Source organism: Harpegnathos saltator, unplaced genomic scaffold (genome assembly GCF_003227715.2).
Source record: "Harpegnathos saltator strain DR-91 unplaced genomic scaffold, Hsal_v8.6 scaffold403, whole genome shotgun sequence".
NCBI lineage: Eukaryota > Metazoa > Arthropoda > Insecta > Hymenoptera > Formicidae > Harpegnathos > Harpegnathos saltator.
In genome coordinates, this window is record NW_020230210.1 from 801,318 (window position 1) to 825,334 (window position 24,017).

The 24,017-nt window shown below is 34.1% G+C and overlaps 5 protein-coding genes across 12 annotated transcripts; 4 read left to right on the plus strand and 1 right to left on the minus strand.

Moving 5' to 3' along the window:
• Positions 1–126: 126 nt before the first annotated feature.
• On the plus strand, positions 127–3,323 carry LOC105184026 (uncharacterized). 2 transcript variants are annotated; one of them, XM_011142557.3, is made up of 5 exons: positions 127–366; positions 874–1,093; positions 1,225–1,312; positions 1,567–1,797; positions 1,911–3,323. In XM_011142557.3, exons 1-5 carry the CDS (start codon positions 132–134, stop codon positions 2,022–2,024), a joined length of 888 nt encoding a protein of 295 aa, XP_011140859.2. In that variant the 5' UTR covers positions 127–131; the 3' UTR covers positions 2,025–3,323. The 2 variants fall into 2 exon arrangements, with proteins under 2 accessions (XP_011140859.2, XP_019697428.1); XM_019841869.2 differs by having other exon boundaries at positions 1,920–3,323.
• A 430-nt stretch (positions 3,324–3,753) lies between these two features.
• On the plus strand, positions 3,754–6,569 carry LOC105184273 (tctex1 domain-containing protein 1). Its single transcript, XM_025301205.1, has 3 exons — positions 3,754–3,801; positions 4,233–4,426; positions 5,069–6,569. The coding sequence occupies exons 1-3, from the start codon at positions 3,754–3,756 to the stop codon at positions 5,232–5,234; spliced, it is 408 nt and encodes a 135-aa protein (XP_025156990.1). The 3' UTR covers positions 5,235–6,569.
• Positions 6,324–12,211, plus strand: LOC105184017 (multiple inositol polyphosphate phosphatase 1). Of its 2 annotated transcripts, none has more exons than XM_011142544.2 (9): positions 6,324–6,567; positions 9,385–9,593; positions 9,779–9,910; positions 9,996–10,189; positions 10,331–10,441; positions 10,616–10,766; positions 10,863–11,073; positions 11,313–11,522; positions 11,867–12,211. In XM_011142544.2, the coding sequence occupies exons 2-9, from the start codon at positions 9,401–9,403 to the stop codon at positions 12,105–12,107; spliced, it is 1,443 nt and encodes a 480-aa protein (XP_011140846.1). In that variant the 5' UTR covers positions 6,324–6,567; positions 9,385–9,400; the 3' UTR covers positions 12,108–12,211. The 2 variants fall into 2 exon arrangements, with proteins under 2 accessions (XP_011140846.1, XP_025156959.1); XM_025301174.1 differs by lacking the exon at positions 6,324–6,567 and adding an exon at positions 7,101–7,445.
• A 658-nt stretch (positions 12,212–12,869) lies between these two features.
• On the plus strand, positions 12,870–16,806 carry ArfGAP1 (ADP-ribosylation factor GTPase-activating protein 1). Of its 4 annotated transcripts, none has more exons than XM_011142504.3 (9): positions 12,870–13,039; positions 13,272–13,353; positions 13,993–14,274; positions 14,352–14,563; positions 14,682–14,796; positions 14,876–14,965; positions 15,185–15,244; positions 15,397–15,575; positions 16,007–16,806. In XM_011142504.3, exons 2-9 carry the CDS (start codon positions 13,294–13,296, stop codon positions 16,212–16,214), a joined length of 1,206 nt encoding a protein of 401 aa, XP_011140806.1. In that variant the 5' UTR covers positions 12,870–13,039; positions 13,272–13,293; the 3' UTR covers positions 16,215–16,806. The 4 variants fall into 4 exon arrangements, with proteins under 4 accessions (XP_011140806.1, XP_019697388.1, XP_011140813.1 ...); XM_011142511.3 differs by having other exon boundaries at positions 12,889–13,039; positions 13,259–13,353; XM_011142520.3 differs by having other exon boundaries at positions 12,894–13,057.
• LOC105184012 (uncharacterized) lies at positions 16,682–18,250 on the minus strand. 3 transcript variants are annotated; one of them, XM_019841834.2, is made up of 4 exons: positions 17,992–18,250; positions 17,388–17,744; positions 16,919–17,121; positions 16,682–16,833 (listed from the first exon to the last, which is right to left on the minus strand). In XM_019841834.2, exons 2-4 carry the CDS (start codon positions 17,741–17,743, stop codon positions 16,793–16,795), a joined length of 600 nt encoding a protein of 199 aa, XP_019697393.1. In that variant the 5' UTR covers position 17,744; positions 17,992–18,250; the 3' UTR covers positions 16,682–16,792. The 3 variants fall into 3 exon arrangements, with proteins under 3 accessions (XP_019697393.1, XP_019697391.1, XP_019697395.1); XM_019841832.2 differs by having other exon boundaries at positions 17,988–18,250; XM_019841836.2 differs by having other exon boundaries at positions 17,388–17,520; positions 17,992–18,249.
• Positions 18,251–24,017: the final 5,767 nt, after the last annotated feature.

The window sequence follows — 24,017 nt, forward strand, 5'->3', positions numbered from 1 at the left end:
ACAGTTAAATGACAATTAAAGAAATCGACATGATTTTATTCCGTGTGAGATGAAAAGATAAATTCTTCCGTAGAAAAATAATAAATCATGCTTAAGAAAATAATATTTAATGTGAGATTTTCTCAGGTACAATGGGAGATACAAATTTTCGCATTCAAGTCGTTTTGTCATTGCAGACACCCTATATAGAGAAGCTTGAACAAATCGGCCGACGAAACCGATCAATAAGTAGAGGAAGACTGTTTTGTCGGCCAACGCAACGTAACGCGCCGTGCTATAGAGTAGTTACAACGCGTGTGAATCATGTTTCGGTAATTCCCACTATCCCGGAGTACCACGGGTTTTCTTTCGTCTATCAAAATAATTGTGAGTGTACAATATAAAGTACATACCCAATGTTCACACGAATATCAAACAGAGCTTGTTTTATATGAATATGTTTTGTAGATTTGTGTGAGGGCTAAAATGTCCATATTTCTATTCAGATATTCGACTCGTTGAATTTTTGATTCCACATGATGATATTACATAATTTTATTTATATTCATGTTTTGTGCCATGATGGAAATTTTATATATGTAAATGCATAAATATTTAAATACTTTTTAGCTTTCATATCTCATTTCTCAACTTTATATTGTTGACTATTACGTAAGTAATTACAAAATTATATTCTATAATTTCTTATAGTGGATTTTACTTTCTAATTTCTTAATATTCCATGTTCCATACTTGAAACAAGGATTTTTTGCATATGAGTCGCAAATGAACACAATAATTAAAGTTTATTTATGAGAGCCAGTTCCGTAAAAGTAAAACTTATGAAATTCAACATTTCGTATGCAATATGATTGATAAAACTAATATTTGCAGCAACAATGGTATCGCTCGAAGATAGTTGGAAGGAAGCCACGGAGGGCTTAGACGAGGTGGTCTGCGATACTTGGTTCACGAGGATACAGGAAGTTTACTCAGAAGAGAAACGCACGTATCATAACCTGGACTCACTCAGAGAGAAATTGAATCATTATTACGAGATCAAGAACAACCTGAAGAACCCGCAAGCCGTATTGCTCGCAATATTCTTTCAAAAGCAAGTATCTAAATTAGAAGAAGTAAAATGTACTCTATGTACATTTATTGCATTTTTATTGTAATATTTATTATATTTTTATTTTATATCTACGTTTTTATCGGTAATAACTGGCCTCAATTCTGTTGTAGTTTCGAATACGAACCCAAAGCTATGGATGATGAAGACAAGAACCTTGAGCACTTTAACGCTTTCGCTGATGAAGCCGAAATTCCACCGGTGAGTGTACATTCAAACTTTGATAATTTCCACATATTTTGTATATTAATTTCTATACATTGATAGCAACATCTGAAATATAGCACAATTTCTTATCATGTATCGTTCTTTATTATGTATCTAATTTATTACACGTTTATATTAAAATACGAAAATAATGTGTATGTAACATGTATGTATGGGTGTATGTATGGGTGATCAAATTATGGGAATTAAAATCGTATTTTTTAATTTACCATGATTGAATAATCAAGGATGCAGAGCTCAAAGAGGAGACGTGCGCTCTGCTCAAAGTAGCGGCGACTCACAGTACCGAGGCTCATAAGGTGGGTGGTGCTTTCGGCGGCGAAGATGCCCACTACTTCTTGGATTTGGACATGGCGGTGCTCGGCTCTTCGCCGGGCAATTATGCCGAGTATAGGGAGCGAATACGTGGAGAATATTATTTCCTTAGCGAACCTATGTACACGGCGCTACGGTTGAAAGTGAGTTAAAATAAAAAAGAATAAATAAAAATAAGTAAAAAAAAGATGCATTAAAAATACATAATATAATACAATCAATTTCCTGCGATTCTCAACGTGATTTTACCGTTAAGGTGTTGCAGAATTTCCTGCAAATCCCGAACATCTTCGCTACTATGGAATTTCGCGACAAGTTAGAGGAACAAGCGCGACAGAACATCCAGGCGGAGGTAGAGATGCTGTCTTAGAACATCCATTGTTTTGTCTTGCTTCAGAACTACGGAAAGAAAATATATTACTAAATATTTAATATTAAATATTTATATATCACACGATTATTATAAATATTTAATATTAAATATTATCGAGGGTTCTCTCTCAATATGCAATTGCTATTCGATTTTTAATGAGAATCCGCCGATGATAAGAACTTGCTTCAATCTAACCAAAGGTTTTGACATTGAACATAATCAGTAACATGGTGCGAAGAGGATTTCGACACCTACCTCATTACAGTGACATGTTCGTTGTTGATTCCGCGCAAAGGTACAGCGAATGTCAAACCGCTTATTCATTCATAATTAATGAGAATCTCTCGATGAATGCGGAGAGAACGTTAATCCGCTGTTTCTCGTGCACGAGTCACCTCAAGTATGTTGAATTTAATTATATATATTGTCGTTTTCCGTAATTAGTTTATATATTTATTAAATATAATAATTGTACATATAATTAGTTCTTCGTTCCAACTATTTTTTTCTGAATGTACGAATCTATATCATATCATATCTCATCGCTTACGCACAATTTCTCCATGGAGATACTCTGTATGAAATTTCTTGGGTGGAAATTTCACGGCTCGTTAGTACAGTTTAATGAGTTACTTTAATAAATTTAGTTAGATAAGTTAACTTAGTTTAATAATTATCTAATTGATCGTCGGAATTATCTCACTGTTCGGACTTGCGTAATGGGGCGAGAATGAAACTTAGAGAATAATAATCGCAATTGTCGTATCATCGGAATTTATAAAATGGAATTGACACGCGTTTATGGATAAATGTAATAACGAGTATATATATTTTAGAAAGAATATTTTCACGCGAGAGAGTGATCGAAAGATTGCGAATTTAAATTCGGAAGTAACGCTTTGCTCACTCCACACGTGCAGCACGAAACGCTCTCTTTATCTTTTATGACTTCGAAGATCCTTAGAGATTTTGAGAACTTGTCCGGGATTCTCGGCAAATTCGAGAGATTCCTAGGAACTCTGATACGTCCATAGATCTGAGTGAAAATCACTGGTGCTTCTCGAAGATCTTCGAGACAAGCTTATTTCTTCGACGCCGGTAATTGTCGGATTTTGTGCAAATAAAGTTTAATCGATGCTGCAAAAGAATACATACTTTAAGACTCGTATCGAAATATTGAGAAAAGAGTTGTTAAGTAATGATTAAATCGCGGCATTTGGAAATCCACGACCGAGACAAAATTCTGGCCGAGATATTACGAACGATGTACAATGAAATAAAGATGATTATTAAGTACATCTGTTTTCTTACTACGATACAATATATACTATGTCCTTACATACTTGAAAAAATCGTATATATTTTATTCCCAATATTTCCTCTACATCGTACTAACATTCCATATCAACTACATCAATATCGTTTTTATTTCGAAGAAACTGATTTTATCTTACGTGAGATCTCATATCGTTTTTTATACAAACATAATCTGAACTTTTCAGCATTTTTTATACTTTGATACTTTGAAAGTGATTTTAAGATATGTATATATGAACAAGCATTCATTTACGTTCATATTGATTTCTTTTCGCGGGGTTTCCAAGTAACTGTGGTTTACCTTAGATACCTCAGTAAGGGCTGCTAACAAGCCCTATCGCGGGAGATCAGGAAAATCGTTTTGGTATATAAAAAATCTATTTATCGATTTATCATCAGAAAACGTGTTATGCCGTTGCAACTTGAGGTGAACGACAAGATTTGCGACGACAATGAGGTAACAGCGATGTGTGTAAAATGCTATCTATAGTCACATTACATTACAAATATGTATTGAGAGAATTCACTTTAATACACAAGACCCATTCTTAATCTCAGTAACAAATTTTTTAAATCACATTCTCCTCTCTAAAGCACGAGAATCAAGATAGAGAGTGAATTGTGAAAGAAAAATATTCTATACATTGAAATTAATTCTTTTCATACTCAATATAGAATATGATTTAGAGGAATACGTAGAATGTTCAAAACTGTACGCACATTTTATATATTATGTAACATACAAAAGATTCAAGTATACAAAAGTATATTTATATTTAAATCTTTGTATATACATAAGACTTAAGAATATTTGGTAGAAAAGGCTCTAACGGATTATAATAAGAACGAAATCTTAGAAGATAGCGAATAAAAAACAACGATTTGTAGGTGCCAAAATATCAGAATACTTATCATATGGAATCACAAAATCCTTTCAAGACTGATCAAGTTGATAAAATCGTGAGATCGGTGATGAACAATCGCTTGGATGAACTTACGTATGATAACGCAGAAAGTATGAAATTATGCGGTGATATCGCATCGGAAATCCGCCGACGTATGAAGAAACTCAATTTTAACAGGTGCGCTGAAAATTTTCCAATCTCAACCGCAAAATGTCCAATAAATTGCGATATCTCTTGAATAAAACTCTTAGGAAAAGAAAGATATTGTTCATCGTGTCTTTCCAATTTCCAATATTTTTTGTAAGCCTCGAGCCAAAAGGCTATGGAATAAAGCAGACTTGAAATTAATTGAAAAGTATCATTTTGTTCACTGCTTATCTCTCTGAAATTTAATTTGCCAAATATTTTTTCTTTCTTCTGAAATCGGACTCATTGAATTTCAAACTCATAATTATGATGTCACAATGACATTGTCACCTTTGTCAAAGAAAATTTGGCATATCACCTTTGTCAAAGAAAATTTAATTTTACTTTAAGTTCATGAAAGTGATTTATTAATTGATTATTATTATATGAAAGTCGCGTGAGTTGTAGAAAATTCTATTGTAACATGTAAATCCTAATTGCAGAGCTAAATGTTAACAAAAGTGATAGACATTACAAAGCGTGATTGACTTTACAAAGCGTGTCCCTGAAGACCGCTATTTTCCAATTCACTTCAACATTATAATTAGAAGAACGTTCTTGAAAATATGTACTTACAAGACACAGGGAGACACTCGTTACGCTCGACGGACAATTTATCATCGTTACTTCTAGGTACAAAATCGTCATCGTCGTTACGATTATCGAGAAGGTCAGTCAGTCTGTGGAGACTACTGTTGGTTACTTGTGGGACAGCGAAAAGGATAACTACTCCGTTTTCTCCTTCGAGGGCCGGACTTTTCACGCTTATTGTTGCGTATTTGGTCTCTATTACGAATAACTTGTAACATGTTTTGAAAATATTATTAATATCAAATTATATAAAATACATGTCATATCAACGGGCATACAAAATTATCTGTGAAGAATAGTACATTCATAATATAATTAAAGTGTAATTATGCGAGATAATGTTCGAGGTAATCTATGAAAAAAATAAAATAAAAACTCCTAGTATTCACGTGTAAGTCGCATAAATAGTTGTCATATATCTACAAGTTGAGAGACAGTCCTATTCGTGACGTCGATTCAACAATCGGACTTGTTTCTTCCGCCAAAACGATTACACGGATATTTTGCTTCACCTCGATGGGTATCAACAAGGATATCATGCCTCTCATACTTTAGAATTACAAAGATGTGGCCCACAGGAATTGGAGAGCATCCCTATCAACTTCTTAACTGTTTTTTACAAGCTGAGCTACGCATATGCGACTCCTCGTCTATTATCCCTGACGACACGATGATGAAAATATCTCATTTTAGATGCGACTCTAAGGAATCTCCCTTCCCAAAGTCGCTTTCTACCTGGTAGAGAATCCCGTGATCCTCAAGGGCTGCAAAAATAGAATATGTGATTGAGTGAGGTTGAAGGAAATGTTGGTCCTTGTGTTGCAGACGATTGCGATTTACAACTATGTGGCGTAAAATTTTAAGGAGGATCACATCAAGATATTCGACAGAGTTTTATAAAATTGTGATGTAGAAGAAAAATCTATCAAGCAACAAAAACTATGATCGCATGAACATTGATCAATATTCGATAATTCACTCTTTGTTATACAAATTATCTCCCCTGCCCCCCCCAGTGAGCAAACTTTAGGGATAACGCATACAGGAGAGAAAGGATCGTGCTTGCGTCTCCGACGTCGTGGTAGGAAGGTAACGGGGAAGGGGTGTAATTTTTATCTTGCAAGCGCAGAATTGACTCGTCCCAGTATTTCAGGGTTCAAATTAGGACGGAACGCCGACGTTCGTAGCTAACCAGGTCGAAGAGGTCGCGATACGTCAGGTTTAAAACGTTAGACATGCGCTAGGCGCCGGTTGCTAGAAGCAACGAAGCTCGACGACCTCGCGACGGTATGGCGACAGTGCCGCACGAACTGCCGTGGCGAACGGTACTCGCGATCGTGTCTAGGTACACCCACATACCTGTTTACATCGTACGAATACACTCATTGACACATACGAATACACACTCGAGTCTCGTTCTCGATTTTCCTTCCTACGCCGAGCGGCGTCGGCGGTAGCTCGATCAGCCGCACCCTACAAGTTCTCGAGTGACGTCTTGGATTCTCGGATACCTCCTTGGTAGCGAGCGTCTCTGAATTGTTGTACGTATATATGAATTACGCCGAATTTCTATTCACCATGACTTCGTTGAAGAATGAGTTCGGCTTGCTCCTGAAAGTAAAATATCCCTTAGGTAAAATTGATTTAGAGTTAAAATCGCAGAGCGATATTGGGCAAGATCAAACTAACGGCGTACCTCTTGAAGTCTGAAATAATCGGATCAATGAACATCTGATTTTTAGCGTCACACAGAACCGTGCTATTTTGAATGACATTTGAATTTTTCTTCATAGATTGAGTTCAACTTCCTTTCAAAACATTAGAATTCTCCGATCATTGGATCATTAAGGACGTGAATTTTAGATTCCTCATGAACTCTAGTGATCATAAATTATCAGATATTAAGTGCAAACATTGTACATTATGCTGAGGCTTTTAGGACGCATCGATCCTATATTTCTCATTTCCTCAAACTTTTTATATATAACAGTTAAAATCTTCAATTAACAATAAATAGATCTTCAAGATCCTTGCATTCCTATTCCTATTGGATACTGGAAAAAATTTAATATTTTCAAATCACTGAATGACGTGTGTGTTGAAACAACGCCGGAAACGACCGATTCGCGACCTTAAAGTTAACATGAAATTAACATATCGCGCACTGGCACGCTCGCGCGCCACGAGATGACAATTTAATTCGCGCTTCGCATCAAATATCACATTAATCTCGTGTGTCGCGTGATCGCAAGCTCTGTAATCCCCGCGAATTCCCGCGATTCGGACAGCGAGAAGTGCGCATGCAGCGTTCGCTTTCACGGACGCCACCGATCGCTGTCTCTCTCGCCGACGATGAATCGAGCGAACGAGTTGCGCGGATTTCACTGAAACACGAGCAAACTCGCACGAATAATTACAGGTACACACTTACTCCTGCTAAGAACCATCGAGCGTGACCAACGTCGTCGTCCTACTTTCATGAACAATTGTCACGAATGCGCGGTCTATCACGCCGTCATTTATTGCTGCGCGCGCGATACTCCCTAATCGGAAGAAAATCTTTACCGAAAACCACGTTCGCAGCACGAGACAATGCTCGGAGTGAAAATGTGAAAATTAGTTTTCTCTTTATGGAGCTTGGTTCCCGAGAAAATATTTCGCATCGAAAATTAATAACACATCATTCTACCATGTTTACATTGAATAACTCTGAATTACTTTGTCCACGCAATGTATCTCGACAGTGGCTGTCGGATCGGATTACATAAATTATATCTTGCTTAAAAAAAGATTAAAGGATAATTGATAAAAAATTGCAGGACAAGTTATTTGTAAAATATCAAATTTCAATATCACCCGATTCTTATATAACATATTATGAACAGTCACATACGATTATAAAAAAGACATGACATCACCTATTCTCTCAAATTTTTATGTTTGACCCTCTGAAAAACGAAATTTCTCGCAAGAGACGTTTTCATCCCGTCACTTAATTACACAGAATCGCCCCTACTCTTAATTATACTATACGAGTAACGAACGATTCTGCGTATTACACTGCGCTGTTTTCGAAATAGCATGTAAAGCAACCGGCGTGTAATGGATTTCACATTGAAATGAGAATTGCAGCCAAGTTGGACGACGGCACTTGGTACTCGCGGACATGAGAAATTAAGTATAAGTAGGCCAAGTAGCGAGTTGTTAGGATAAAAGAAGGTTCCGCTAATCGCCGAAGTCGTGGTCAATCGTATTATCGTGGACTTACGTCTACGCTATTTCTGTACGTCGTCTAGCAGTTACAATCCTCGATTACAAAGTACCGAGGATATTGTTGCGGAGATAGATCTCCGAGGCAACATCGAAACCGGTTTCCGTTGTGCAATACGAGTGCTAACGTAATTTTATTCGCGTCTCGTTTCTTTCGTAACATTATCCTTGCCCTTGACGTCTACCTCCTCAATACAGTATGTTACTTTCTCACAAAAATATATCTCGACAGATTTCTCATATCCTTACAGACTGACGAAAACTACGAAATGCTTGAATTGCTCCAATTCTTTCAGCATCCGTTTCTCAAATAGTATTCCTCGAGACATGAGATTCCTCGTTTCCTTGAGATGTCAGAACCAAATATTCTCCTGCAAGAGTGATATTTAGAATATAAGAATAGATATAAGAGACGGAGAAATAATCGAATCGCGCAGGTGTAGGTAACTAGATACGTCACAGTGACTCGCGAAAATCGTCGTTCATCACCTTCTCTCTAATTCATCGCAGTTAACGCTTCATCGGCATCTTGCGCTTCGCGATGATCTTAACGCGCATGAGAATACGCGCGAACACTTCCGGTTACGCAATCGCGGCTACGTTACGCTAGCGCAGTAATAAGTTACATTCCGTGATGTCGTCAGCCACGCCGGTGAAATGTAGGTTTATGGAGGTCCGCGGAAAGCAAAAGGAAAAACACATTTTTCCAAGAAACTTCCCGCGTGGCCCACAAAACGCTTCATTAAAATCGCTCGAAAGATTAGTTCTTGAAGCTATTATCGACGTAACCGGTTGACTACACCTCGTATAAATTTCTTTCGCAAAAGTGGTGAAACAAACAAAATGTTTTTTAAGCGCGAAAAATCAAAGAAGCAGGAAGAAATGATGAATGGACCGATCTCTCAGATCGGTCAGAATTAACGAGAATAGTTGACGCTAGAAGATATATGGACGTCGTAACAAAAGATCACAACTACATACTAGAACAAATCGAGACGTGATTCATCTACATCCGCATGAGCGTTAACGTTACGAAAATATCCTTAGCCGATGCTTAAAGATTGAAGAAAGATTGCATGAAATCGCAGGTCAACAACCTCTACAATGTCTACGCTACCGTCGCTATTGGTGGTCACATCGCTCCTAGCCTTCTCGAACGTGTTCAAGTGTTTCCACGTGTTCGCACGCGATGTAGATTATTGTTTCGCCGATGAAGATGATCCATATCTTTACATGGCTACCAAAACAGCCTATCACTTCGTTCATGGTGGCAAGACTCGATTCCAGACAGTGCCGAGTAAGAAATCGTTGTTGGCTGGTCGAATAAATAAATTAATTAAATAAAAAAAAAAATATATATATATATATTCGTGAATTATGTTATATATTACTATAATATTATAACATTAATATATAGAGTCAAAATTTAATTTGGAAAACTATCAAAATTGTTATCGTTACCGTCATTTGTATGTTTAACAGACTGTCGGCCAGTGCAAATGTGGATGTTAGCTACATATGGCACTCGTTGTCCAACTCTCGAAGAGATCAACATGATTAACTCTTTGACCGATATAAGGGATCAGATACTACACAATCACGAAACGCGTGGGGGTGAGTCCTTATAAACAGGTATTTTCGTGTTTCTCACATCGACTTTCCTTGAATCGCCAATCACTTTCTGATACACGTCATGTAGTCGGTCATATGTGCAATCGAGACTTGGACAACTTGAAGAGATGGCAACCGGACGAATATCTCAAGCCGCATCGGGCGGAGGCATTGACGCCGCAGGGAGTCGAAGACATGAAGTTGTTGGCAAGAAGATTACAGAGCAACTTTCCAGAACTATTACAGCCCTTCACAAGCAACATATCGTCCAGCAATTACAAGGTGTTCCTTTGCAATTGCAATTTCTCGACTACAAGTATAAACGCGCAACATTAACGATATCAGCTAATTCGATCGAATAATTCGTCAGTCAATAAGTAAAATCGAGTAAATTACGAAGCAATCGTAGCGATTGATTTTCAGTTCCGGGCCAATGAAGCGCAGCGCAGTATGGAATCTTTCATGGAAGGATTATTCGGAAGCAGGAATGCTGTAGTCCCCGAGGAGAGTTTCTTAAACGACACCCTACTGAACGTGAGTTCAGCTGCGTGCTTCTTCACTCTTTTTTTCATGCCTATAAAGAAAATATATATTAAAGATAAAAAGAAAACGTAATCTGAAATTCGAAACGCAAAATAGCAATCGGAAAGATCGTAATCCCGAAATCGGGAAGCTTTTCGGAATATTATTCTCCATTTAATTTCACAGGCATACAAGACATGCGGTGTGTGGGAGAACGACGAGCATCAGCAATCATACGAGAATACGGAATACGACTTGTTCGTCGTTGGACCGATATTTCAAAATCTCGTACATAACGTCAGCCGACGATTAGGATTTCTCTACAATATCTCTAGTGGTGCGTACGTCGAAGTGATATCGGTTTTATCGCAATTAATAATTTCATTTCTAATTATTTGAATTATTAACGAAAGAGTTATTTGTATCTTTATAGATCGTATCAATGCCATGTATGAAGCGTGTCGATATGAAAAGGCTTGGACGGTCATCACATTGTCGCCCTGGTGTGCTGTCTTCAACAAAGAAGAACTTCGAATCCTAGAATACAGAGAGGACCTCAATTATTACTACAAAGCAGGCTATGGACGTGAAATCAACGCTCGGCTGGGATGTCCCTTGTTGCACGATATGATGCAACATTTTTGGTAGCTCTTTACGAACAAGTTTTACCTCAACTATCTTAATATGAAAATTTCCACATTTTCCTTAAAGTTTTTGATATGTTATTCTTAATTATGCAAAATACATTATAAAATATCTTCAAATTTTTCATTCATTTTCTTAATTTGTTTTTCCAATTTTTTTTAAATTGATATTGTTTTTTTCTTCCTAGATACGGATATATTAATATATATTATTATAAATGCACATACATTTTAATTAGGAACATAGCACACGATGAGACATCGAACGAACCCATGGGCATCTTCTACTTTAGTGACATTGTTAGTCTGCAAAACCTTCTGACCACAATGGGCATAAATGAAGATCAAACACCATTAACTGCCTTCACTTATAAAGATATGGCCAAAAGACAATGGCGAACTTCTTTAATATCCTCTTTTGCCGCGAATCTCATTGCAGTATTTTATAAGTAAGTGTATGAGAAAACTTTTCTCAAAAACATGGACAATTGCTGGTTATCATTTATTTCAATTCCACTAACTTTACAACTAGTCACTTTTATGACTAAATTGATTATTTAATTGTTATTATATATTAAATTTAATACAAACAAATAATTGCTAAATTTATAATTATATACAACTCTCACAACTAATTCATATACTAATCCAGAAATTACAAAATTTTTTTTATTTTTGAAGTACAAATAAATTTCTATTGGTATATTTGCTACTACTTTTTTAGATATATAAAAATTTCTTTGTCTTTGTATTTCAAAAATTCTGATTTATATAAAATATTAAATATTTTTAGGTGTAATGACAGTAAAGACAACAATAAAGTAATGTTTTACCTGGCAGAGAAACCAGTACAATATGATGGTTGCTTAGTAGGACTCTGCGACTGGGAATTTTTGAAGAGCAAATTTGGACAGCTAGCATCTAATTGTAAGTTGGATGTCTGTTGGATAGAAAGTGGAGCACCTGCTAATCTCTTGCTGAACTCCATAGCCATCCACTTTGTGTGCTTCATTCTAGTCCTCCTTGGCTATTGACTGTATATAAGATAATTTCTTAGCCTTTATTTCAACTACATTAAAAGTTGAATTGTAAGATATTGAACACAATATTGTAGAAAATTATAAGATATTAAGTTATAGATGATTGTTCATTCTTGATTCTCTTGATAAATGAATCGCGGCTTTATATCGGCGTTAAATAAATTATATTTAGAAATGTAATAATTTTGAATATATATGCGCGGAAATAATTATTATTAATAATTATAATAAATGTAATGATTAAATGTTCACAAAAGTAACTAATTCTGCATTTGTAAGTAAAGATTATAAATCAATATCCCATTTTACTCGCAAATATATAATGATATGCTTTTCATTTACATATAAATAAATAAATGAGTGAGTGAATGCTTCGATCTCTCCGCTTTTGTACAAAGTATAAAAAGCATTCAAAATATTGCAATAGGTGAACCTCAAAATAATCGCAAGGTTTATAAATGATAATAATACTTTCATCATATCAAAATAATTTCATTAGTAATTAGCAATTAGCCAATTGTAATAAGTAACTTATGACAAAAAATTATCATTATTATCAGTCATTATAATCGTTATTATCAAAGTCAAAATGTTTTTCGTGTAGAACTCACCATTTTGTCTACTTTCGCGGTCACTCATATTTATTTGAAATATATCAAAGTTATCGAAGTTGGTAACCGTTGCTAAGATGTCGATATACATAATAATATCGATGCATATAATATCGACATTCGATTGCGAACGACCTCTTGCGGAGAGAACTTAACTCTCTTATGTGACGTCACTGGGATACGCCATACACTATGCAAGTGTTAAAATCATATATATGGTTAAAATCGTGTTCGACTTTCCAATATGTCCACGTAGGATGAAATTTTCCTGTTCCACGGAAGAATCACTAGACATGATGACTTCGTAGCCACGAGGTAAATACGTTTACTTCGGTATGTCATTCCTGGCAGATTACTGTCAAATATTTTAATTTTAATATTACCAGAATCACTGTGAATGGATCTTCAAATGTTAAATTCTGGTTTGATTACGTTAGCTGTCTCGTATATTCTGCATTCTGTCAGGAGAAAAAACAGTTATGCGAGTTTAAGAATTATAAAATTCTAGGATCTTTACTCACAATATTATATTAGTTGTATATTTCAGAGCTTGACAGCTGAATGTGACTATGGCCAGCCCACGGACGCGACGAGTGCTCGGTGAATTGAAACCAAAGGATGAAAACAATGTAAGTTTTGTTAAGATAAACTAAAATATGCAATATGATTATAATCTATAATAATTTATCAATTCTCGATAAAAAAACATACTAAATCATATGTTAAATATTAACATGTCTTATATACTTCTATACTTAAATATGTATGCGTACTTTGATTGACTTTTGAAATATGATTTTGGAAAGCTTTCACTTTCCTTTTATTTATTGTTAACATATGGAATATGTTTTGTAATTATATTTTAAATATATAGTATACATTTTAAATCTCCTATATGTAATTTAAATGGCTATTCATATATATCTTCTATGCTACAGTCTAGGAGATATTTTCTGTTATAGCTAGTCTTATTCTGAATATATATACAAAGAGCTATATAGACCAATTTTCCTATCACTAAGTATATTAATATATTAATGTATACATATGTGTGTATATGTATATATTTTCCTTAATTATACACCTAAGTCATACACACACACATACACACATACATATTTGGATATATACTTTGATCTATCATAATTAAGGAAAAATGTTTACATCTTTAAAGTTTGTTCATTAAAACCATGAATATTTATATAAAATCTATATAAATTGTAATAACTTTTAATTGAAAAGATATAATTTTTTTTTATATTTTTTAGAAATGTTTTGAATGTGGAAGTCATAACCCACAATGGGTATCTGTGACATATGGTATTTGGATATGTCTGGAATGTTCTGGCAAGCATCGTGGTTTGGGTGTGCACTTGTCATTTGTCCGTTCTGTCTCTATGGACAAATGGAAAGATGTGGAACTGGAAAAGATGAAAGTGGGTGGCAACAGAAACGCTCGAGAATTCTTTGAAAAACAACCTGACTGGGATGAGTCCATGTCTATCTCACAACGTTATAATACAAAAGCAGCAGCATTATATAGAGACAAAGTAAAATACCTGTGTATAGATTGTAGTTACAAATTAAAAGTGTGAATCTTGATCTGAGAATAATACATAAAACTTAGATTGCTACATTGGCACGAGGAGAGCCTTGGAGTCCAAGTAGTTCAGGAGCTAAAGATTTCCAGCCTTCCATCTATCTCGAAAGCAGACAAGAGCATTCGTATCAAAGTGACTTGACTCCAACATCTTATCAAAATATAGACTCAAATAGCTTGAAGGCACAAACGGAATCTTTCTTTGCTAAGAAACAGAGTGAAAATGCCAATCGACCAGAGTCAGTAACTATCATATAATACTATATTCTTCCACATCCTATTCTCTATATTTATAAGATGAATAGTTAAATAATTTTATACCATGTCCATTCTTCTTTCCTTTTTTTTTCCTGATAGAAATATACCACCTAGTCAAGGTGGCAAATATGGAGGATTCGGCTACCAAATGGACCCACCGCCCAAAAGTTCATCTCAAGAACTGTTTGATAATGCAGTTTCTTCATTAGCAACTGTATAGTTCATCTTTGTGCAATTTCTACAAATTTAGCGAATTAGCCGAACTATTAACACAAGACAGCTCATTCTTGCAGGGTTGGTCAATATTTTCCTCCTCGGCTTCGAAAATAGCAAGCAAGGCTACCGAGAATGCTATCAAAATCGGAGGGCTCGCAACACAAAAGGCAAATGATCTAGATATCAATACAATAGCCACGAACGCTTTGATAATCATCAGTTATAAATATTTGTCATTTTTGTAATATAAAGATTCTTTTCTATTTCTTTTTAATCCTAGTTAACTTTTTTGTCGATGCATATTGTTTGGTGACATTTATTATTTTCCTTTTTAAAGTTGTATTTTCATTTTGTTTCTTCTCTCTTCTATTAAATCGCATTATTAGGTTCGCGATGGCACATTATTAGAAGAAGTTGGGGCCCAGGTCAATCATTTAGCTGCAAAGGTATAAGTTTATTTGTTTTCAACATCTTTTGTTTAATTTTGCTTAAGATTATGTTATATATATATATATATATATATATATATATATATATCATGAAGTTTTTAAGTTACTAGATAAACATTAAGAAATTTAATTCCTGGAAACATGCACAGGTAGGAGATTTAGGAAGAAGAGGGTGGGGCGACATCGCTGGGACCAATTCAGCTGAACAAAACCAATATGATTCCATGGACCGGTATCAATGTTCCAATAATACATACCAGAATAGCGATTCGGTACAATCTAATCGTTCCAATGAAAAATCGTCTCTTGTGAGAAGTTCTAGTTCGAAGTAAGTTTGTTTCAAATCCCTCCCATTTGCATTTTCATTGATATAAAAATTTTGTACTAATTAAATCGTCAACAAAACTAAGGATTTATTAACGTTCATGTGTAAATTAATAAACACATTATTAATATTAATAAACAATTAATATCCACATGTAAGTGAATCCAATGTTTTATGGCAAAGGAAAAAGTAATATTTAGTTTCTTTAGTTATCAATCATAATTATTAGAATTTTCATTTTTTCCAAAAGCAAATACAAATACACCAAACAAAATATTCTGAATTTCAGTATTATACACAACAAAGTTTGTTATAACACTATAAAAATATTTGTCAATCCATTACATTGTATGTTTTTACTGCTACATGTAAAAAATATAGATTAACATATGAAATTGATTTTATAAATTTATTCAATGCTTTGCTTATTTTAGGGGTAATATCTCATCCACTGGAGGTTCTTGTAATATTTCAAATTGTGATTGGGAATGGGGTAGTGACACTAAGCAAATGAATAAGGCCTCGAAGAAACCAACTAAGGAAAAGAAAGAAGAGTCATTGATTAATTTCGAAGCGGACAATAAAGCACAGAACTGGAACTCAAAACTGGAAGATGATGCCTGGGAAATATTAAACAATTAATGATGATACTATTAGCGCAAATTAGAAAAAAAATATCAATACACATTGAGTTTAGCAGATTAACACGTTGACTGCCGTGTTGATTTCCTATTGATTGACAAAGACTTAATTGACAAATTATACCAAGTTAGTAAAAGAATGTAACTTGAACTGCATGCATCTTTTACATTATCTCATTGGTTCCTTATTGGTCATATAACCAACTGTTCAAATACAATTATATTTTATATGTAACTTCATGTGACACGATAGTACGATTATTTAGATTGATCCTTAATGACCATCATGACATTCAACGTGTTAAAGAAAAGCAGATTTGCCTTTCTGTATTTGGCAGATTTCTTAAAGAGAAGTTCAGTTTTCTAATATTCATAGAGTAGAGAGCAATTTAATTTTATAATTCATGTTGTATCAGTTAAGTTATTAATGGTTAATTAAATGAAACAAAAGCTACCTACCCTTACAGTCTTGGAACTATGTCAGATGATGATATTTAAGTATTCAAAATTAAAAAATATTAAAGAAATGTAAAAAAGAAGAGATTATATATAATTCAATATTAAAATGACTCCTATCTATCAATGGTTTAACATATTTTGTTCTTTCTTAGAAATCCTCTCTGAAAAAGAAATATTAAAACATTACATTTTAATTATCATAAAATAAAATCTAAAATATAAGAAAATTCTATAGCAGAAACCAACTTTTCCCTTGATATACTCGTCTATGAAGTGTTCTTCTATATTTAAATATTTCGCTACAGTATGTGAAAAGTTCCTGTTGTTTATCCAGCCATGCTTCATTTAATACTTCTGTAATTATAGTGTGTAAAACTTGCGCAGATTGCTCTGAAATGGCTGCAGGAACTTGGTTCATTGTTAATTTATAAAGAAAGTGGTATATTTCCCTGCAAAAATATTTATCAATTAGCTTTTCTTTTTGATATTTAACAATAAATAAGGAATTCAAGATATCTTATGGTGCAAAAGGTAACAAATTTTATAAATATCAATTATATCATCCTATCATTGATCCTAGATTGACAGTGATAATGTACAGTTAATTACAATAGAACAATTGTGGATATTATAATTATTAGTTGTAATTAATTTATATTTACTTTTTATTATCAACCTATAACTAAGCAGAATATGTATAACAGTATATACATACCTAAAATCACATTCTGCATTATCCTGATGAAAAGGATGTTGTTCATACCATTCAATGAATAGTAATGCCATTGGTATAGATTCGTTACTCTTGAATAACCCACCATGTACCCAATGAACTAATGAAGGTGTATCTTGAAAAATAATACGTAGTTCATCGAGTCTTATTTTTAATACTTTTTGAATTTCTTCTCGAGGCACAGAAAAAGATTCAAGTGGAAAATTTGGATATCCATATTTAAAGAGAGACCTCAGTAACAAAATCTGATCTTCCTTTTTTTTGGATAACAATTTAGCCACATTATTCAAGATTGCATCATTTTCATACGTTTCCTTTTTTGTTCTGTTATTGCTCATCCTTTAACAAAAAGATATCAAAATACTGCAAAAGCATGATGTAAAGATTCATTTAGAGAGTAAAGTTCTATCGGACATAAACATTCGAAAGTAATAATCAAGTAACAGAATATAATCAATCAACAAATTAACAAAGTTTATATTTCTTGCCAAGCCATATATATTGATAAGGTTATACATATTCTGTTAAGATGTCACTTTTAAAAATTTCATGTAATTATAAAAATTACTTTGATTAACTTACGTACTGTCCTATATTAACGTTGGTCTTGACAAGATAAAATGATTTCGGTTAATTTCTATCCGTTTATCATGGGATCTGTTTTTTTCAAGGGGTACAAACTCCTCGCATTTTAGTGGTGACGGAAGTGATTAGTTCGCTTATTCTTTCGGTACGTAGGCCAAGGGCAGTACAGTCGGTTCCCCACTACCACCAGAGAAGAACGTGAGAGTGGCCAACACGGTATTTTCGACGACACCGACTTTCCGCACTGGGAAAGGGCGCCAACTGCATCCATTTTGAGAGAGGAACTACGATGCTACATTCACTTTCAGGTTTCGGCGGTAAAATCTGTATGTGGTGGCATGTTCGTGCTACAACCATAATAGCGTACTTGACAAGCACGGTCTCGCACATTGTTACACATTTATAACATGAATTAACATGTTAACATGTGCAAAAAAAAAGAATTGACATTGTATATGATTAATATCATGAAGATCATACGAAGTGTCCGGTAATTAGCTGCCAACCCGAAGTGTGAGGGTAGATTGGATTGAGACAAACATAAAAGTCCCATACCATTTTGTGAGATTCGCAATAATTATCTAGTTATTAATGACAGAACAGACAGAAATCTGAGGAGTAAAAGCGCGCCGACATAGATGATTTAAAAAGCGTTTCAGCTGCTCGGGGCAGCGATCATGAATCTTTTCCCTAGCGTGGACTAATAAAAAGTGAAAGACTTCTGTGAATCAGTGAAAAATGAAAAATTTTATATGAATTTGTGAAAATCGAAACATTTCACACGACAATTGAGTCGTTCAACATGGCAGTTGGGGCGTTCTGGATAATTCAATGAATACCAAAGAAATCAAAATGATGAAAATAATAATGTCCGTGTAGTCCGAAGGATATTACGTGACACGCAAAATCCGCTTGTATATCCAAAGAATATCCGCTATAATATCCAAAGAAAATGTTTCAAAATATGTATGTACAGGTAATATAAACCCTATGCACCGACGAGATATACTACAAAGACTGATAGCCTTACGGGATTTAGCGTACTAGAGAAATTTCCCTGGTGAGGCACCCGGGCGAAAGAGACCGTCTCGCATTTAGCACAATAAAATTTAATGGGAACTAATACTTTTCAATCCTTTTCTTCGGATCAAAAAGATTCAGAATTCAGACATATTCAAAATGTCAATACTTTTTAATACGTTTCAATTCGACATTTTATACAGGGAAGAAGGACGAAGGGAATGGGATGCCGGCAACGATACATCATGCGTCTCCAGACGTGTCAAATTGTTCATTATAGAGGAGACTTTGATACGGCAACATGTATTCGAATATTTAATCGTCCCATGGACCACTTATATATAATAAATAAAAAAGTAATTAACGCGGATAAATGAACGATTCGTATCAATTTTTCCTTTCCTTATAGAACAATGGAAGAGTAAATCAGTATCGAAAATCGAATGCCGATTAATACCATAAATCAGTGTCAGAAAATTGTCCAATGACAATTTGTTCTCATTTTTCAAGTAGTTACCACTGTAATTTATATAACAAATTAACTCGGTTAAACGATCGATTCGTACCAATTTTTCTTCTTTTATAAAGAAGTGACAGAATAAATCAGTACCGAAAATCGAAGGCCGATCAATATCTAATTTACTCATCAAATTAACGCGGATTAACGGACGATTCGCATTAATTTTCTGTTTTCTTATAGAGAAATGAAAGAGTAAATCAGTACCGAAATTCGAATATCGATTAATACCATAAATCAGTGTCAAAAAATTGCACACGTGCAATGATAATTTGTTCTTATTTTTCAGGTATATATCCCTCTAATCTTATTCAACAAATTAACTCAGATAAACAAACGATTCGTATCAATTTTTCTTGTCTTATACAAAAATGAGAAAATAAATCAGTGCCGAAAATCGAAGACCGTTCAATATCTAATTTTTTCATCAAACTAATGCGGATAAATGAACAATTCGTCTGAATTTTTTCTGTTCTTATAGAAAAATGAAAGGAAAAATCAGTACCGAAAATCGAATACCGATCAATATCGAATTTATTCATGAAATTAACGTGGATAAACAAACGATTTATATCAATCTCTTTTTCTTCTAAAGAGAAATCAAAGACTAAATCAGTACCGAAAACCAGATATTGATCAATATTATAAATCAGCGTTAGAAAATTGTCCAAGTGCAATGACAAGTTGTTTTCATCTTGCAGGTACTTGCCCCACTAATTTACTCAACAAATTAAGTCGGATAAAAGAACGATTCATATTCAATTTTTATTCTCTTATAAAGAAATTAAAGAATCAGTCAGTACCGAAAATTAAAGACCGATCAATATTTAATTTATTCATCAAATTAACGCGGATAAATGAACGATCCGTATGAATTTTTTTTTCTTATAGAGAAATGAATGAGTAAATCAGTACCGAAAATCGAATATCGATTAATACTATAAATCAGTGTCAAAAAATTGTCCAAGTGCAATGACAATTTGTTTTCATTTTTCAGGTACTTACCCCTCTAATCTTATTCAACAAATTAACTCGGATAAACGAACGACACGTATCAATATTTTTTGTCTTGTAAAACAATGAGAAAATAAATCAGTACTGAAAATCGAAGACCGTTCAGTATCTAATTTTTTCATCAAATTAACGCGGATAAATGAATAATTTGTATCAATCTTTTTTTCTTTTATAGAGAAATCAAAGACTAAATCAGTATCGAAAACCGGATATTGATTAATACTCTAAATCAGCGTTAGAAAATTGTCTAAGTGCAATGGCAAGTTGTTTTCATCTTGCAGGTACTTAGCCCACTAATTTACTCAACAAATTAAATCGGATAAAAGAAAGATTCGTATCAATTTTTATTCTCTTATAAAGAAATTAGAGAATTAGACAGTACCGAAAATTGCAGATCGAACAATATTTAATTTATTCATCAAATTAACGTGTATAAATGAACGATTCGTATGAATTTTTTTTTCTTATAGAGAAATGGAAGAATAAATCAGTACCAAAAATCGAATATCCATCAATATCATAAATGAGTGTCAGAAAATTGTCCAAGTGCAATGACAATTTGTTCTTATTTTTCAGGTACTTACCCCTTTAATCTTATTCAATAAATTAACTCGGATAAACGAACGACTCGTATCAATTTTTTTTGTCTTATAAAAAAATGAGAAAATTAATCAATACCGAAAACCGAAGACTGATCAATACCATAAATCAATGTCAAGAAAATTGTCTAAGTGCAATGGCAAGTTGTTTTCATCTTGCAGGTACTTACCCCACTAATTTACTCAACAAATTAAGTCGGATAAAAGAACGATTCGTATCAATTTTTATTCTCTTATAAAGAAATTAGAGAATCAGTCAGTACCGAAAATTGAAGACCGATCAATATTTAATTTATTCATCAAATTAACGCGGATAAATGAACGATTCGTATGAACTTTTTTTTCTTATAGAGAAATGAAAGAGTAAATCAGTACCGAAAATCGAATATCGATTAATACTATAAATCAGTGTCAAGAAATTGTCCAAGCGCAATGACAATTTGTTCTCATTTTTCAGGTACTTACCCCTCTAATCTTATTCAACAAATTAACTCGGATAAACGAACGATTCGAATAAATTTCTTTTGTCTTATAAAAAAATGAGAAAATAAATCATTACCGAAAACCGAAGACTGACCAATATCATAAATCAATGTCAAGAAAATTGTCCAAGTGCAATGACAAGTTGTTTTCATCTTGCAGGTACTTACCCTACTAATTTATTCAACAAATTAAGTCGGATAAAAGAACGATTCGTATCAATTTTTACTCTCTTATAAAGAAATTAGAGAATCAGTCAGTACCGGAAATTGAAGACCGATCAATATTTAATTTATTCATCAAATTAACGCGGATAAATGAATGATTCGTATGAATTTCTTTTTTCTTATAGAGAAATGAAAGAGTAAGACAGTCAGTACCGAAAATCGAATATCGATCAATACCGTAAATCAGTGTCAGAAAATTGTCCAAGTACAATGACAATTTGTTCTCATTTTTTAGGTATTTATCCCTCTAATTTACTCAACAAATTAACTCGAATAAACGGATGATTCGTATCAATTTTTCTTGTCTTATAAAGAAATGAGAGAATAAATCAGTACCGAAAATTGAAGACCAATCAATATTTAATTTATTCATCAAATTAACGCGGTTAAATGGACGAGTCGTATCAATTTTTTTTTCTTGTAGAGGAATGAAAGAGTAAATCAGTACCGAAAATCGAATATCGATCAATACCAGAAATCAGTGTTAGAAGATTGTCCAAGTGCAATGACAATTCGTTCTCATTCCCGAGTCTTTCCCGAGTCGAAATATTAATTCTACATTGATCCTGCAAATTGCATCCAATTTGAAAAATCAATGTAGAATATCTAGGTGCGCAATAGTGAACAAGCTTTGTCCTACCTGAACGTTACATCTGGCTACTTTCGCAGTCTCGCCCATGATGAGTCTTCAACAGCGACGTATTCCGCAGTTATTTAATACTCGTTTATTTCGATAATGTATATGTACTTAATCCTTATATTCTTAATTTAAATGAGCAATTTTTGTTGATTTTGATTATATATTCGCTTAACAGCGCAAGAAAGAGAACAAAGATAAAAACGTAAATAGAACTGCCTTTGTTAGAATTGCGCGTGAGATAAATATATAAGGATTAAATAATCATATAAGAATTAGAGGAAATGGGAGGGGGATGAAAAACACTTTTTATTCTCATCATTCTTAAAGTTCTTTTTTCCTTTTTTCTTCTCTTTTTTTTCTTTTCTTTTTTCTAATGAGAATGATGAGAATTGTAGCTCTTAAAAGAGCTGAAGCTGCAAAAAGACAACGGTTATGTCTAATAATGCTGTTTCACTAATAGAGATTTTAATTCTGATTCGGTATAATAAGAAAGATAAACAAGAATGAGAAACGGACATTCTAGCAGATTCTAAACGAAAACAGCAATCTGAGCATTATTAGACGAATAAAAATCAACACTTGTAAAATTTATATCAGATTCTAAGATCATTATTCATAGTTTTTTTAAATTATGTGCAATTTTTCATTGAGAACATAATTAAAAATTTGTATTCATAAACCTTAGCTTGCCTCAGCAACCTTGCTTGAATAGACATTCATATTTTACGAGAAAAGAAAAGTAGAACTCATGTTACGTGAAATTAGTTTAACGAATAATCAAATCTCAAGCTATTTTTCAGATGATAAACTATGAATGCTGATCTAATTTCGACTCGGGTATGTCCTTACTTCGAGTAAGGTCCGTTAAAATTAGAAAAGTCCTGCGTAATAATAATTACTCGAGGTACCTCGAATACCATACATGATGTATCGCTGTCCTCGGCTACGTCTCTCGGCGCGCTCCGAGTCCTCTCTCCATCCTGACTTCTCGATCCGACGTCCTCCTGGTTACTCCATCGCAGCACCCCTGGATACTCCATCGTAGCACTGGCGACGACACTGACTCTAGCTCTAACACTCGCGCAAGTAAGATTCGGGGACAAAGAAACGCGTATTAACCGACACTGCTCTGCCTCGCGGCATGCGCGTCGTTCGTCGGCCCGAGGCGCAATGTCCTTTCCGCAATCACGGAGTCATATATAAGCGTACGAAAACAAACAATCGGGAAGGCACGGTTACCCCCCACCTTGCCGATCAATGTTAATGCCTGCGTCGTCCGTTAGCTGAAAATGAAAACAACTCGTGTTTTCAAAGCATGCCTGAGAGAGAGAGAGAGAGAGAGCTTCAAACTTCACAATAATTATTTACGTCTGTTCCAAGAATCATATTACGCTGAATTCAAACTGTCTCTATTTTGACATGACATACACGAGATCTGCGATCACATCATTGATCTTTCTTTGGACAAGAAAATCCTGAGAGGAACGCTGTTCGAGAATATCACATCTTATGTTTCAGGTGCCTTGCAAA

Bases quoted from the DNA above. Each gene is read 5' to 3' on its own strand.
- LOC105184026 (XM_011142557.3), top strand. From the start codon at position 132: ATGGGAGATACAAATTTTCGCATTCAAGTCGTTTTGTCATTGCAGACA. The intron at 1,313-1,566 runs GTGAGTGTACAT...TGAATAATCAAG, and splicing joins ATGAAGCCGAAATTCCACCG to GATGCAGAGCTCAAAGAGGA. The intron at 1,798-1,910 runs GTGAGTTAAAAT...TTTACCGTTAAG, and splicing joins ACACGGCGCTACGGTTGAAA to GTGTTGCAGAATTTCCTGCA.
- LOC105184273 (XM_025301205.1), top strand. From the start codon at position 3,754: ATGCCGTTGCAACTTGAGGTGAACGACAAGATTTGCGACGACAATGAG. The intron at 3,802-4,232 runs GTAACAGCGATG...AACGATTTGTAG, and splicing joins AGATTTGCGACGACAATGAG to GTGCCAAAATATCAGAATAC. The intron at 4,427-5,068 runs GTGCGCTGAAAA...CGTTACTTCTAG, and splicing joins AAGAAACTCAATTTTAACAG to GTACAAAATCGTCATCGTCG.
- LOC105184017 (XM_025301174.1), top strand. From the start codon at position 7,327: ATGCAGCGTTCGCTTTCACGGACGCCACCGATCGCTGTCTCTCTCGCC. The intron at 7,446-9,384 runs GTACACACTTAC...ATGAAATCGCAG, and splicing joins ACTCGCACGAATAATTACAG to GTCAACAACCTCTACAATGT. The intron at 10,190-10,330 runs GTGTTCCTTTGC...ATTGATTTTCAG, and splicing joins TATCGTCCAGCAATTACAAG to TTCCGGGCCAATGAAGCGCA.
- ArfGAP1 (XM_011142504.3), top strand. From the start codon at position 13,294: ATGGCCAGCCCACGGACGCGACGAGTGCTCGGTGAATTGAAACCAAAG. The intron at 14,797-14,875 runs GTATAGTTCATC...TCATTCTTGCAG, and splicing joins CAGTTTCTTCATTAGCAACT to GGTTGGTCAATATTTTCCTC. The intron at 14,966-15,184 runs GCAAATGATCTA...TCGCATTATTAG, and splicing joins GAGGGCTCGCAACACAAAAG to GTTCGCGATGGCACATTATT.
- LOC105184012 (XM_019841834.2), bottom strand. From the start codon at position 17,743: ATGAGCAATAACAGAACAAAAAAGGAAACGTATGAAAATGATGCAATC. The intron at 17,122-17,387 runs GTATGTATATAC...ATATTTTTGCAG, and splicing joins AATGCAGAATGTGATTTTAG to GGAAATATACCACTTTCTTT. The intron at 16,834-16,918 runs GTTGGTTTCTGC...TTTCTTTTTCAG, and splicing joins ACGAGTATATCAAGGGAAAA to AGAGGATTTCTAAGAAAGAA.